Below are 12157 nucleotides of genomic sequence, written 5' to 3'. Positions count from 1 at the left end.
AAGTAGCAGCGTGCTGGGCCGGTAGTTCCAACCCCCAAAGGAAACCCACCGCCATCCAATTGTGGAGTGACCCTATTGAGATTCTAGACCTAGTTAATGCTGCACATCTTTACGCGAGCAGAGAGCTTCGTCTTGCTCCCACAGAGCAAACTGGTGGGTTTGAACCCCCGGCCTTGCCATGGACAATCCAATGGTTACTTGGGAGCACCTCAGGGTTCTTCTGGTATAATGTTGAAGTGCATTCAATGAAATGTTTGGTCCCTTTATTCACCCTTTCTCGGACAGCCTTGGATGGGAGTTGGTTGTGCTATGATGGGAAAAATCACCAGTTTCGTGTCCAAAGGCCTATGTGTTGGGCCTAGATCTGCCACTGAATACTCTGAAATGGTGGTGGCTAGCTGTCATTCAGCCCCTCAAACTCATCGAGGACCCATGTATTACAGAGTAAAACGACTCCATCAGATTTTCTGTAGTGGCAGCCGTGGGCCAGCCCTTTCCTCTGTGGAGACCCTAGATGACTCTCTATCGCCAACCCTTGTGAGCCGCAACACAATAAGGATGCCACCGCGTGGGTCTGAGGAATACTTACTTGGTTGGGTTACAAGCACTGGAGCAGGAGGGGTGGAAAATGAGTATGGGAAAATCACACTGTTAAAGGGTCGAGTGACCTCAAGGTCAGTAGGTTGACAACGCTCTTCCAGAAAAAGAGGAGGCTTTTTAATCTCAGGAACCTAGAAGGGCAGTTGCAGGGGTGGGAATCGTCCGCTTCAGTTCAGCGGAACCGACACTTATGAGCTCTGCGAACCGGTTGTTAAAATGGCACTTTAACAGTGTTCTCTCTAAAGTGGGAGGTTAAGCAGCCGCCCAATGTGAAGATCACATATTTACATTCCTTAGTCTTTTTTAACATTCTTCTGTGTAACAGCGTATTCTAAGTGCTTATAGTAAATGTTCATTCCACCCATAGATATAAAAAATTAGATAGAACTATGTTTGGAATATTTATTTATTCATTTCATAAAACTCGTTGTCCTTTTGCTGGAGTACTAGATTTTTATTCATTTGCGTTTGTTACTTCACTAAATAAACATATGGTGAAAGAGAAAAAGGGCCAAACAACCAGAAGGGTGACAAGCTGTCATTCATTTCAGCTTTGTGTTAGGCCCCAAATTCCCATGAGATATTATAAGTGAGCGATGTCATTCCTGAAGGTGTTCAAAGAGCCAGAAAACATTGTCAGAATAATTCTTGTAAGTTCACCAGAAGCAGAAAGTGGTTATTCAGAAATGAACATAATATGTTCAGAGAAGTAGCCAGTTTCTAATATGTCTGACTGAAGATGGGTAAGGGAAAATCACACAGCTGATGAGGCTACTCAGATAAAAGTGAACAATATTGCAAGTGAAGATGTCAATCGAGAAACAATATGGAAATATCTTCAATAACAGTTTTATTTTTGTCAGGTATTATTTAATATTTTTCATTAATATGTCAAAACCCTTCCAACATAATCTAGTTTTGTAGACCACTTTTATTGTTGTTCTTATGAACGTATTAACTGTATTAAATAATAAACAACTTTTTGGCATTTTTTAAATACACGTAAAATGGTCAGTAGGGCAGTGAACTGGTTGTTAAATTATTTGAATCCCACCCTGGGTAGTTGTACCCTATCTTATATGGTTGCTCTGAGTTGGAATCAACTAGATAGCAGTGAGTTTGGTTTGAGTTTATAAGATTGGGCTAAGGTGCCCTGGTGGCACTATTGGGTAGACATTAGACGGCCAATTGCAATGTTGGTAGTTCAAGCCTACCAGCACTCTGAGAGAGAAAGATGAGGCTAAGTGCTTTCAGATTGAAGTTGTCAAGGGTTTCATTTCATGAAAGCAATCAGGAAATCAAATGATGATGACACTGGGCAAATCTGCTAAACAGGCCGTTCCAAAGTATTAAAAAGCAAGATGCCAATTTGAAGAATAATGTGCACTTGGCCCAAGGCATGGTATTTTCAATCGTCTCATATGCATGTGAAAGCTTGACAGTGAATAAGGAAGAGCATAGAAAAATCGATGCATTTGAATTATGGTTTTGGCCAAGAATATTGGAAGTATGAACTGCCAGAACAAACAATTCTCTTTTGAAGGAAGTACAGCCAGCATGCTTCTTTGGATTCAGATTGCATCTCACATACTTTGAACATGTTATCAGAAAATACCAATCCTTAGAAAATGGCATCATGCTTGGTAAAGCAGAGAGCAGAGACAGACACTTGATATGATGGGTTGGCACAGTGGCTGCAACAGTGGTTCAAACCTCCATGGTGAGGATGGCGCAGGACTGGGCAGTGCTTTGTTTTCTTGTACATATTCTCACTAGGAGTTGAAACTAACTCCACAGCAACAAGAACAACAATCTGCTCCCTTAAGATTTTTAACCCCAGAAGCCCTCTACAGGGTCTCTATGAGTCAGAATGGACTTGGTGGCCGTGAGATTCATGGTTGGTCTAGTAGTGTCAGACATGCTGGAGGGACCATTGTTTGTGGAGCTTCCCACCCAGCACTGCTCACCTTGTCCTTCAGGATATAGAGCGCCATGGGGTTCTTCCGCTCCTGCTCTCCACTGCGTGGTAGAGTATCTGCTGCACAGAGGAAAGGTACAGGATGACTGGCCCAGGTACAGAACCCTCCCACCAGTCAGCACCTTCAATCTTTGCTCCCCAGGTGGCCACCGTCACCAACCCACTCTAACCTCCACCTGAGGAGCTCAAGTACCCAGGATCCTACCTTGGCTGCACATTTCCCTGCTCTGCAGTCTTCGGGCAGAAGGTGGAGGAAGGGGACGCGCAAGGCTGGTTTCCTTGTTGCCCAGTTCTGCCTTTTCCCAGAAGCCCACTGATCTGAGTGAAGATGGGATGGGTGAGTGGGTAGGTGGGAACTCACCTTCTGGTTTTAGGTGGTCATCATTCTGATCCATGTATTCCAGGGAGTTTTGTTTCTCCAGCTTCCTCTTCTTCCTGCAAGGCAATACAGCTCCCAATTCAGTGTAAACAGAAGGTGTCATAAAACAGGACTTGTGATAGATAGGGGCTGTAGCAGTAGGAGTGGAGGCATAGTTTGGGAGCTTTGGAACAGGTGTACATCCTCAGTCTATCACTAGCACTGTGGTGGGGGAAGAGTCATTTAACTAATCTAGGTCTCAGGATCATTATCTGTAAACTGCAGATAATTGTATCTTCCCTGAAAGACTTTGAGGACATAAAACCACAACCACAGTGCCTGGCCCAAAGCTAATGCTCAGTAAGTGAAACCATGACTAATCAAACTCTGGTTCTTAAGTGTCCTGAGCACTGGACGTGGTTCCATACACCAAAGTGAGCTGGATTTTCTTAGAACTAGTGCCAGAACCTGAGAGGAGAGCCCTTTACAGAGACTAAGAAAAGACTAGCACCTGGTGTTGGAATGGACCAAAGGATGACCATGCTCAGGTGTTGGACTTGGAGAGTTACCTAGATTTCTTGGAGGGTTTCCAGCAGGCACAGACTGTCACTAAGGTCACAAGGAGGAAGATGCCTCCCATAGACAAGATGATGTAGAGGGAGCTTCTCCCTAGTGAGAAAGATGAGGAAAGGGAGAGAATTGAGTGTGAGTCAGAGGCACATTAAAGGGTCCTATGGAGTCAAAAAAAGAGAAAAGGCGACCCAGGCAGCGTGGCTAACTGAGGTCAGAGTTTGCACAGAGCTGCTACCTTTCTGTTGCTGGCTTCCATGATCGTTTTCCCACCTCTATCCTCCTTCCTCCCTCCAGAGGAGTCCTATCTAGGATGTCGTTAGTCATCCATGGGCACATGCCTCTGGGGATTTTGAGTTCCAAGGGAGGACAACAGGAAAACTCACTGTACACAGTAATCTTGATAGGCAAGCTGCGACCCTGGCTGATGGGGTTCTCCACCGCACAGCTGTAGAGGTCGTCATCCTCCATGAGCACACGGATGATGGTGAGCACCTTTTGGTCCGGAGACAGGAGCATACGCGAGTCGTTGAGGAGGGGCTTGCCATTCTTCAACCAGGTGTAGCTGGGTTTGGTGCCGTTCTCATGTGAGCAGTTCAGGGTGAAGGCCTCGCTGAGCTCCAGCACAGTGGTCGAAGCCACTAAGACCTGTGGCCTTGAAATGGGCACTGGGCCCCAGGGTTGGAGAACCTGTGAGTCACGGGTTAGAAAGCTTCTCCCTTCTCTTCTCAAAGTCTTACTTTCCAACCGACTACAACAAATTTTGTAGGCTGAGGAGACCCTTCTGCAGTTACCAACTTAGTCCTTTCCCGTCATTTATTAAGGCCCTAGCTACTTATTGAGCACTGGGTGTACAATAAAGAGCTGTGGTGGCATAGTGGGTTATGCCTTGGGCTGTTAACTGCGAGGCCAGCAGTTAGAAACCACAAGCTGCTCCTCAGGAAAAAAATTAAGGCTTTCTAACCCTGTGAAGAGTTAAGTCTCAGAAATCCACAGGGGCAGTTCTACCCTGCCCTATCGGGTCTCTATGAGTGACAATTGATACAATGGAAGTGAGTTTTTTGAGTTTGGGTGTACAATAAGGAGCCCTTGTGATACTGTTGGGTAAGCATTGTTGGGCAAGGTTGACAGTTCAAATCCACTACTAGCTCTGTGGGAGAAAGATGAGGCTATCTGCTCCAGTAAAGATTTACAGCCTTGGGAACCCTACAGGATTGCCATGAGTTAGAATCTACTCGATGGCAGTGGGTTTGAGTGTTTTGGTTTTGTGTGTGTGTGTGTAAAATACTGAATATAACAGCTATGGTTCCTGTTGTCACTGAACATACATCCTCTTCTTCCCAATACATCTCCAAGACAATTGAAATTTAATAGTTCAAACAGGCCCAACTTGGAAAATGTTTAGTTGGATTAAACCCAACTATGTACATATTGCTAGTTAGCTTTCTGACCTTGGGCAAAAGTAATCCACCTCTTGATGCCTTAGTTACCTAATCTTCAAAACAAGAGTTAGTGATATTATCATCTCTAGATTAATATTAGGTAACTTTGTTGGCTCAACAGTCTAGCACTCGAGTGCTAACAACAACTAAAAAGAATGGTTGGTAGTTTGAACCTACTCAGTGGCTCTGTGGAAGAAAGACCAACGACCTGTTTCTTTAAGATTACAGCCAACAAAACTCTATGAAGTAGTTCTACTGTGAATATCTGTGAGTCAAAATTGATTCAACAGCACCAAATAGCTACAACAGATTATTATAATAAACATCCAATTAGTTGATATATGTAAAGCACATAGAACAGTTTTGGATACCTAATAAAGATATGTATTAACTATGCCTAGCTGCCAACCTCTAATTTCCACTTGGCTTATTCTCAGTTCTCAAATGGCTTTGGGGTTGCCTCTCCTGGATCTGCTGTCCTAGTCCCACGAGGACCATTGCAATGAAGTAGTTAAGGGTTTTGTGTGTGTGTGTGTGTGTGAAAGGCCAGGAACCCTGATTGTATAGTGGCTACTCATTGGGAATCTGCAATATCAGCAATTTGATATCACCAGGCTCTCTTTTGGAGAAAGATGAGGCTTTTTGGAGAAAGATGAGGCTTTTTTACTGTAAAGAGTTATTAGTCTCACAAACTCACAGAGGCAGTTCTATGCTGTCCTATAGGGTCTCTGTGAGTTGGGATCGACTCAATGGCAGTGAGTTTGGAGTTTTGGATTGGAAAGGTCACCAGCTTAAACCCACCAACTACCAGCCATCATACATAAAAATATCCAGCCTTGGAAACTTATGGGACAGCTATACTTGTCCTATAGGGTTGGTATGCGTAAGAATTGACTTGATGGCAGTGAGATTTTTAAATTTTTAATTAAAGTTGTTTTTAGTGTACAGGCCTACAGACACTGTCCCAGTCCCTGCCCCAATCCCTGTCTTTCCCTGCAGTAGCCCTTTACCATCTACAGTGAGGTTGATGGTCTTCTCCCCAGTGAAGGTATCATCAGTGATGGAGATCTCGACCTCATAGGTGCCCTCGTCGGCCAGCTGCAGGTCACTGAGAAGTAAGGAGCCATTTTCAAAGAGTCGAATTCGATCTCGATAGTCAGGTCTCAGAGTGCCAATGACCTCTGTGCCAATGGACTGCACTACAGTCACTGGCTTGTCTCGCTTCAGCTGCCACTTCACCACAGGCTTGTCGCTGCTGGTGCTGCTGTATTGCACGGAGAGCAGAGCTGCCTTCCCTACAATACCATGGATCAGACGCACTGGGCTGGTGATGTTCACTCCTTCTAGGGGGTCTGCAAACAGAGGCCCATGGGGGAAAGAGGATGGTGTTAGACCTCAGGTCCTTCCCTCACTTTCAACTCTAAGCCTTCTGATCTATCACTCCCTTATCCTTCACTGCCTTCATCTTAGGTAATTCTTTTCACACTTTGCTCCTTTCCCACTATGCCCCCTTGTCATCCCTCACTCTCATCACATTATCTTCAAACCTTATTCCATTTAGTCCTCTGCCTCTCTGTCACTTCTCCCCATTGCCTTCCCTTAGCAGAAGATACCAGCTAACCCACACCATATATAATCCATTCAGAACAGTGGGGTTTGAGCATACACTATGTACCAAATATGCTTTAGGTCCTTGGAATGTATCAATAAGAAAACTACATAAGTATCCCTGCCTCTTAAGTTAACAGGTCATTAGATCTTAGAGTGAATTTGTCAGATATTCTTGACACATATTAGGGAGTGTGTATAGATAAAGAAAGCAGTGGAACATAAGTACCAAAGAAATGGTATATTTCCAGGATAGTGCCAATGAAAGGAAAGCTTAGGGACCTGAAGACAATTTGCCTAATTTTCAGTCATACAAAGAGCTTCTATTATTACCACAGCTGTCTGTATCATCTAATCAACACTGCTCAACACAGAACAATCCTCCTCTTGATTAGGGTGGTTTGAGGATTTATCTAAACTCTCATCAAATTTGTGTCTCCCATCATAGGAGTGATTTGGGTTAGGTAGAAGAAAGAATTTGGAATCAGAAGGCGTTATGAGTCTAGGCTATACCACATATTAGCTGTGTGAATTTAGCCTTCTTGTTTATAAAACATGGGTAATATCAATAACAACTTCTACATAGGGGAGACTTCAGGGAAGATGGCAACTGAGTAAAACATACCAGAGGGACTCTGGAGAAATCAGTGCAGGAGAGCTACTTAGAGGGAAAATCCACACTGCCAGGTGGTAGGAGGAGCATCAAAAAGATAAGAAGGGACAGATTCACTAGATTTTGAAGAGCTGGGGGCTTTTGGCTTACCACAGTGGAGGCCGGTTAGGGTTTGACCTTAGCCCCGTCACTGTCTCAGCTGGAGACAGGATCATCTGGAGTCAGGGCAGGGTCTTTATCTCCACAAAGCTACAGCTTGCTGCCACCTTGGGGCACGGATTAAACCCCTCCAGCCCCATGGTCAGGGATTGGGACTCAGTTACTTTTGTTTCCCTCTCTTCTCTCTGTCCTCTCAGTCTCAGCAGGCTTAGTTTGGGGGTTTTTTTTCTTTTCCTTTCTTCTTTTTCTCTTCCCTTTCCTCTCACATTCCACTGATGACCTCCAGACCATTCCCCTTACCTAGGGCATTTACGCTGGCTGACCCTCCACCCAGCTGGGAGAGCTTCACCCTCTGCACCATAACCTGTGGCTGGGGAAAGCCTGCCTACCCTCCACCAGGGGATATCCTGCCCAAATTCTTTGGGGTAAATCCTGCCCATCTTCGTCCAAGAGAAATTCCACTCGCCTGCCCTCTGTAGTGCTTAACCCATAGCTGGGGAAAACCAGCCCACCTTCTTTGGGGGATATCCTGCCTGAGGGGAGCCCCTACCTGTACTCTGTGGTCCCACGTGACTGGGGGAACTGCCTCCCACTTACTGTAGTGCTTCACAAGGCCTAAGGCTGCTCAGCCAACACTTGCCAAAGTTCCATGCTGCTGTAGGAACCTCTGCCCAACCTCCACAACAATCTACCTGGCCAGGGCAATTCTGCCCACCATTCCCAGTGCTCAACACAAAGGTGGGCAACCCACCAGCTTTCTGTAGCACTCCTGTTGCAGCAGGCACCCCTTCATGAGCTCTGCAGTACCTCAATCTGCCAAGCTGTCAGACCATCACATCTTCTTGTGAGATCACCCAGTACAGCACCATCCTTGTGAGTCCACAACAACCCAACCAGCATCCCCTGAGAAGACCATAAAACTTGCCCTCCAAATAACAGACAAAGAGTGAAGCCACAGGAGGATAAGGTAGGCCAGTTCCATAGTTTAATTGGCTGTAGGAAGTTCATAGAATCATTCCTATGAGTCTCCCAGAGAGAACCAGTGTTCTTCAACTCCCTGGAAAATGGCACCTGGCTCCTCTAGAACAATTCAATACAAACAGCAATCAGTCCAACGACCTCAACGAAAAAGCAGGAGAAACAAAAGGCAATGACAGAAGATGTCCTGAACCTAATGATGTGCATAGAAGAATCAGACATTGATCTGCCACAGAAAGAAATTTGCAGAATGCCGCAGAATGCTGCTTGGAGTCAAACAGGATATTAGGGAAACAATACAGAAAAAGGATAAAACGATAGAGGAGATAAAGCCCATACCCCAAAGAGAAATATAAGAGCTTAGGGAGGGGATAACAAAAACCAGTAGCAGACTCATGGACTTTACCAATCAACTGGAAGAGGCGGAGAACCACACCAGTGACCTAGAGGACAGCCAAGCAGACTTTAACAAATGTGGACTAAAATCTAATAAGATCATCAGAAAAGCTGAGAAAACCTAAGAGCTATGCCTGATGTTATGAAAAGGAACAACATCAAAATAATTGGATTACCAGAGAAAGACACAAAAAAGACCTCATCTGCAACAATACTAAGAGAATTCTTGAAGGAAAACTTCCCCAGCTTAATGAAATAAAAACAAGAAAACCATTAATAAAATGAAATGAAAACAAGGCAACCATCCAGCTAGACTGAGTCCCAAGAAGAAGTCACCAAGGCACATAATAGTTAAACTATCCAACTTTGAGGAAAAGGAGAAAATCATGAGAGCAGCTAGGGAAAAAATAAGAAATCACATATAAAGTTTCCCAAATAAGAATATGCTCAGACATATCTGCAGACACTATGAAGAAGAGAAAAGAGTGGAGTATCATATTCCAAAAATTGAAGGAAAATAACGCAAACCCAAGAATACTCTTTCCAGCTAAATTATCTATCAAGATAGATGGAGAAGTAATAGTCTTCCAAGACAAGGAAAAACTCAAAGAATATGTTAGAAAAAACCCAGTCCTACAAAAAGTCCTTGCCAACACAGTAGGGGCAGAAGAACTGCACTCACCAAGCATAAATGAGACCACCACATAGAACAATCCCACCCAGAGGGCACCAAAGAGAAAACAGCCCCCAAGATAGCATTGGCTTAAGGATGGAAAGAAGTCAAGAATGAAACACACACACACACACACACACACACACACAACACACTGATAAGAAAGGGAGGTAGGAAAACACCCAACACAAAAGGTATAAGATGACATCACAGAGTCCACAGATGGAGATAATAGCCCTGAATATCAATGGACTGAACTCAGGCATTAAAAGACTGAGGCTAGCAGACTGGCTTAGAAAATACAACCCACCAATCTGCTGTCTACAGGAGATACATCTCAAGATTACAGACAAAAAATTAGGCTGAGAATCAAAAGCTGGAGAAAAGCATACCAAGCAAACAGGAATTCAAAAAAAGCCAGGGGTTGCATTCCTAATCTCATATAAAATTGATCTCAAAGTGCAAACCATAAAAAGAGATAAGGAAGGAGACTATATAACGCTAAAGGAAACAGTAGACAAAAAAAACCACAATTCATTTTAAACATATATTCCCCGAACAAGAGACCTGCTGATTACGTCAACTAAATGCACCAAAAATGAGAAAAGAAATCGCAGACTCAACAACTATAGTAGGTGACTTAAAAACACCAGTCTCTGAGAAAAATAGATAACAGGGAAAGAAACTCAACAAGGAGGCTAGAGATCTAAAAACTACAATTAGACTATTTGACCTGATACATATTTATAGAGTTCTTCATCCAAATAAAAAAAATCACGTTCTTTTCAAGCCCACAAGGCACATTTTCAAAGATAGACCACATGCTGGGACATAAGGTGAATCTACATAAAGCTAAGCTCATTGATATCTTATAGACCTCTGTCTCTGACCACTGTGCCATAAGGCTGGAAATCAACAAAAGGAAGACGAATAAAACAAGAGCAAACAATTAAAGGCTGAATAACACTCTATTGCAAAAGGAGTACGTACTGGCACAAATGAGAGATGAAATTAGAAAATTTCTAGAAGCCAACGAGAATGAGAACACAATGACCCAAAACTTATGGTACACAGCAAAGGCAGTTATCAGAGAAAGTTTCATAGCAATACATGCACACATGAAAAAGGAAGAGAGACTTATGATTGATATGCTGGCACAAAATTTACAGCAACTAGAGCAGACTCAACAGGACATTCCTACTAATAGCAAAAGAAAATAAATAATGAAAATCAGGGCTGAGATTCAGGAGAGGTAAAATAAGAAAACTATGGGAAAAAATTAATGCTGCTAAAAGTTGATTCTTTGAAAGGATAAACAGAATCAACAACCTGTTGTCAAACCTTACCGAAGAACAAATTTCAATAGGCAAGAATGAGGGATGAAAGAGAGGACATTACAATAAACACTAATGAAATCAAAAGGATAATTAAACAGTACTGTGGAGGATGCAACAAGTTGAAAAACACGGACAAATTCTTGGAAAACCAATCCCTTCCTAGACTATCTTGGATGGATGTCAGAATCTCAACAGACCCACAGCAATAGAAGAAATAGACAAGGTTATCAAGGGATTACAAACAAAAATATCCCTTCAACCAGATGGCTTCACAATAGAATTCTACCAAGCATTCAGGGAAGACCTGACACCAATCCTACACAAACTCTGCCAGAACAAGGAGAAAGACTGCAAACTCCTGAACTCCTTCTATGAAGCTAGTATAACTCTGATAACCGGGCAAGGATCCCACAAGAATCGAGAACTACAGACAATTATCCCTAATGAACATCGGTGCATAAACCCTTAACAATATATTGGCCAATAGAATACAAAAGTATATAAAACAAAGAATTCACCATGACCAAGTGGGATTCATACCAGGGATGCAGGGATGATTCAACACACAAAAGACCATTAACATCATTCACCACATTGACAAGAAAAACTATAAGAACCACATGATAATATCGATAGATACAGCAAAAACATTCAACAACATCCAACACCAATTCCCGTTCAAGACACTAAAAAAGAAAGGAATAGAAGGAAAATTCTTCAAGGTAATACAAGCTATATATGAAAACCCAACAGCCAACGTGGTAGTCAGTGGGAAAAGATGAAAACAATCCCCTAAAAAAGGGGACCAGACATGGATGCACATTGTCCCCACTCTTATTTAACATCATACTGGAGGTTTTAGCTAACAGCATAAGGCAAAAACAAAACAGAACAAAAAAAACAACAACATCAAAGGCAGTTGCCTAGGGAAGGAAGAGGTGAAACTATCGTTATTCACAGATGATATAATTTTATATATTGAAAATCCCAAAAGCTCCACAAGTACTGGAAGCAATAGAGGAATGTGACAGAGTGGCAGGACACAAGATCAACAAACAGAAGTCTATTGGACTACTATACTTATCGGATAAGACCACAGAAGAGGAGATCAAAAAGGTGGTACTCTTCACAATAGCCAAGCACAAACTGAAATATGTAGGGATATATATACCTGAATAAAAGAACCAAAGATCTATATGAGGAAAACTACAGAACAAACACTATTATGAGAAACCAAGTGACCTCAATAAATGGAACACAATCCACTATGCTTGTGGACTGGAAGACTCAATATAGTAAGGATGTCAGTTCTGCCCAAGGCACTATGTAAATTTAATGCAATCCTGATACAATTGCCCTCATTTTTCTTCAAAGAAATGGAAAAACTGATTACCAACTTCATATGGAGAGGGAAGAAGCCCAGAATTAGCAGAGAACTCCTCAAG

General features: G+C 42.9%; 1 protein-coding gene across 1 annotated transcript in view; it reads right to left on the bottom strand.

The window, feature by feature from the left end:
• The window catches only part of HEPACAM (hepatic and glial cell adhesion molecule), a 39546-nt gene that overhangs the window by 10463 nt on the left and 16926 nt on the right, over nucleotides 1–12157 (bottom strand). Inside the window, exons 2-6 of the mRNA XM_045283686.1 lie at nucleotides 5959–6300; nucleotides 3893–4174; nucleotides 3506–3605; nucleotides 2940–3013; nucleotides 2568–2635 (exon numbers count right to left, since the gene is read on the bottom strand). Of these exons, the coding sequence (XP_045139621.1) occupies nucleotides 2568–2635; nucleotides 2940–3013; nucleotides 3506–3605; nucleotides 3893–4174; nucleotides 5959–6300 (866 nt within the window). The remainder of the gene's footprint in view (nucleotides 1–2567; nucleotides 2636–2939; nucleotides 3014–3505; nucleotides 3606–3892; nucleotides 4175–5958; nucleotides 6301–12157) is intronic.

This window comes from Echinops telfairi, unplaced genomic scaffold (assembly GCF_000313985.2).
Source record: "Echinops telfairi isolate 266 unplaced genomic scaffold, ASM31398v2 ScPeMD7_7465;HRSCAF=8503, whole genome shotgun sequence".
NCBI classification, from domain to species: Eukaryota; Metazoa; Chordata; class Mammalia; order Afrosoricida; family Tenrecidae; genus Echinops; species Echinops telfairi.
Note: the sequence above shows the minus strand (reverse complement) of the source record. Positions and strands in the feature narration are given on the sequence as shown.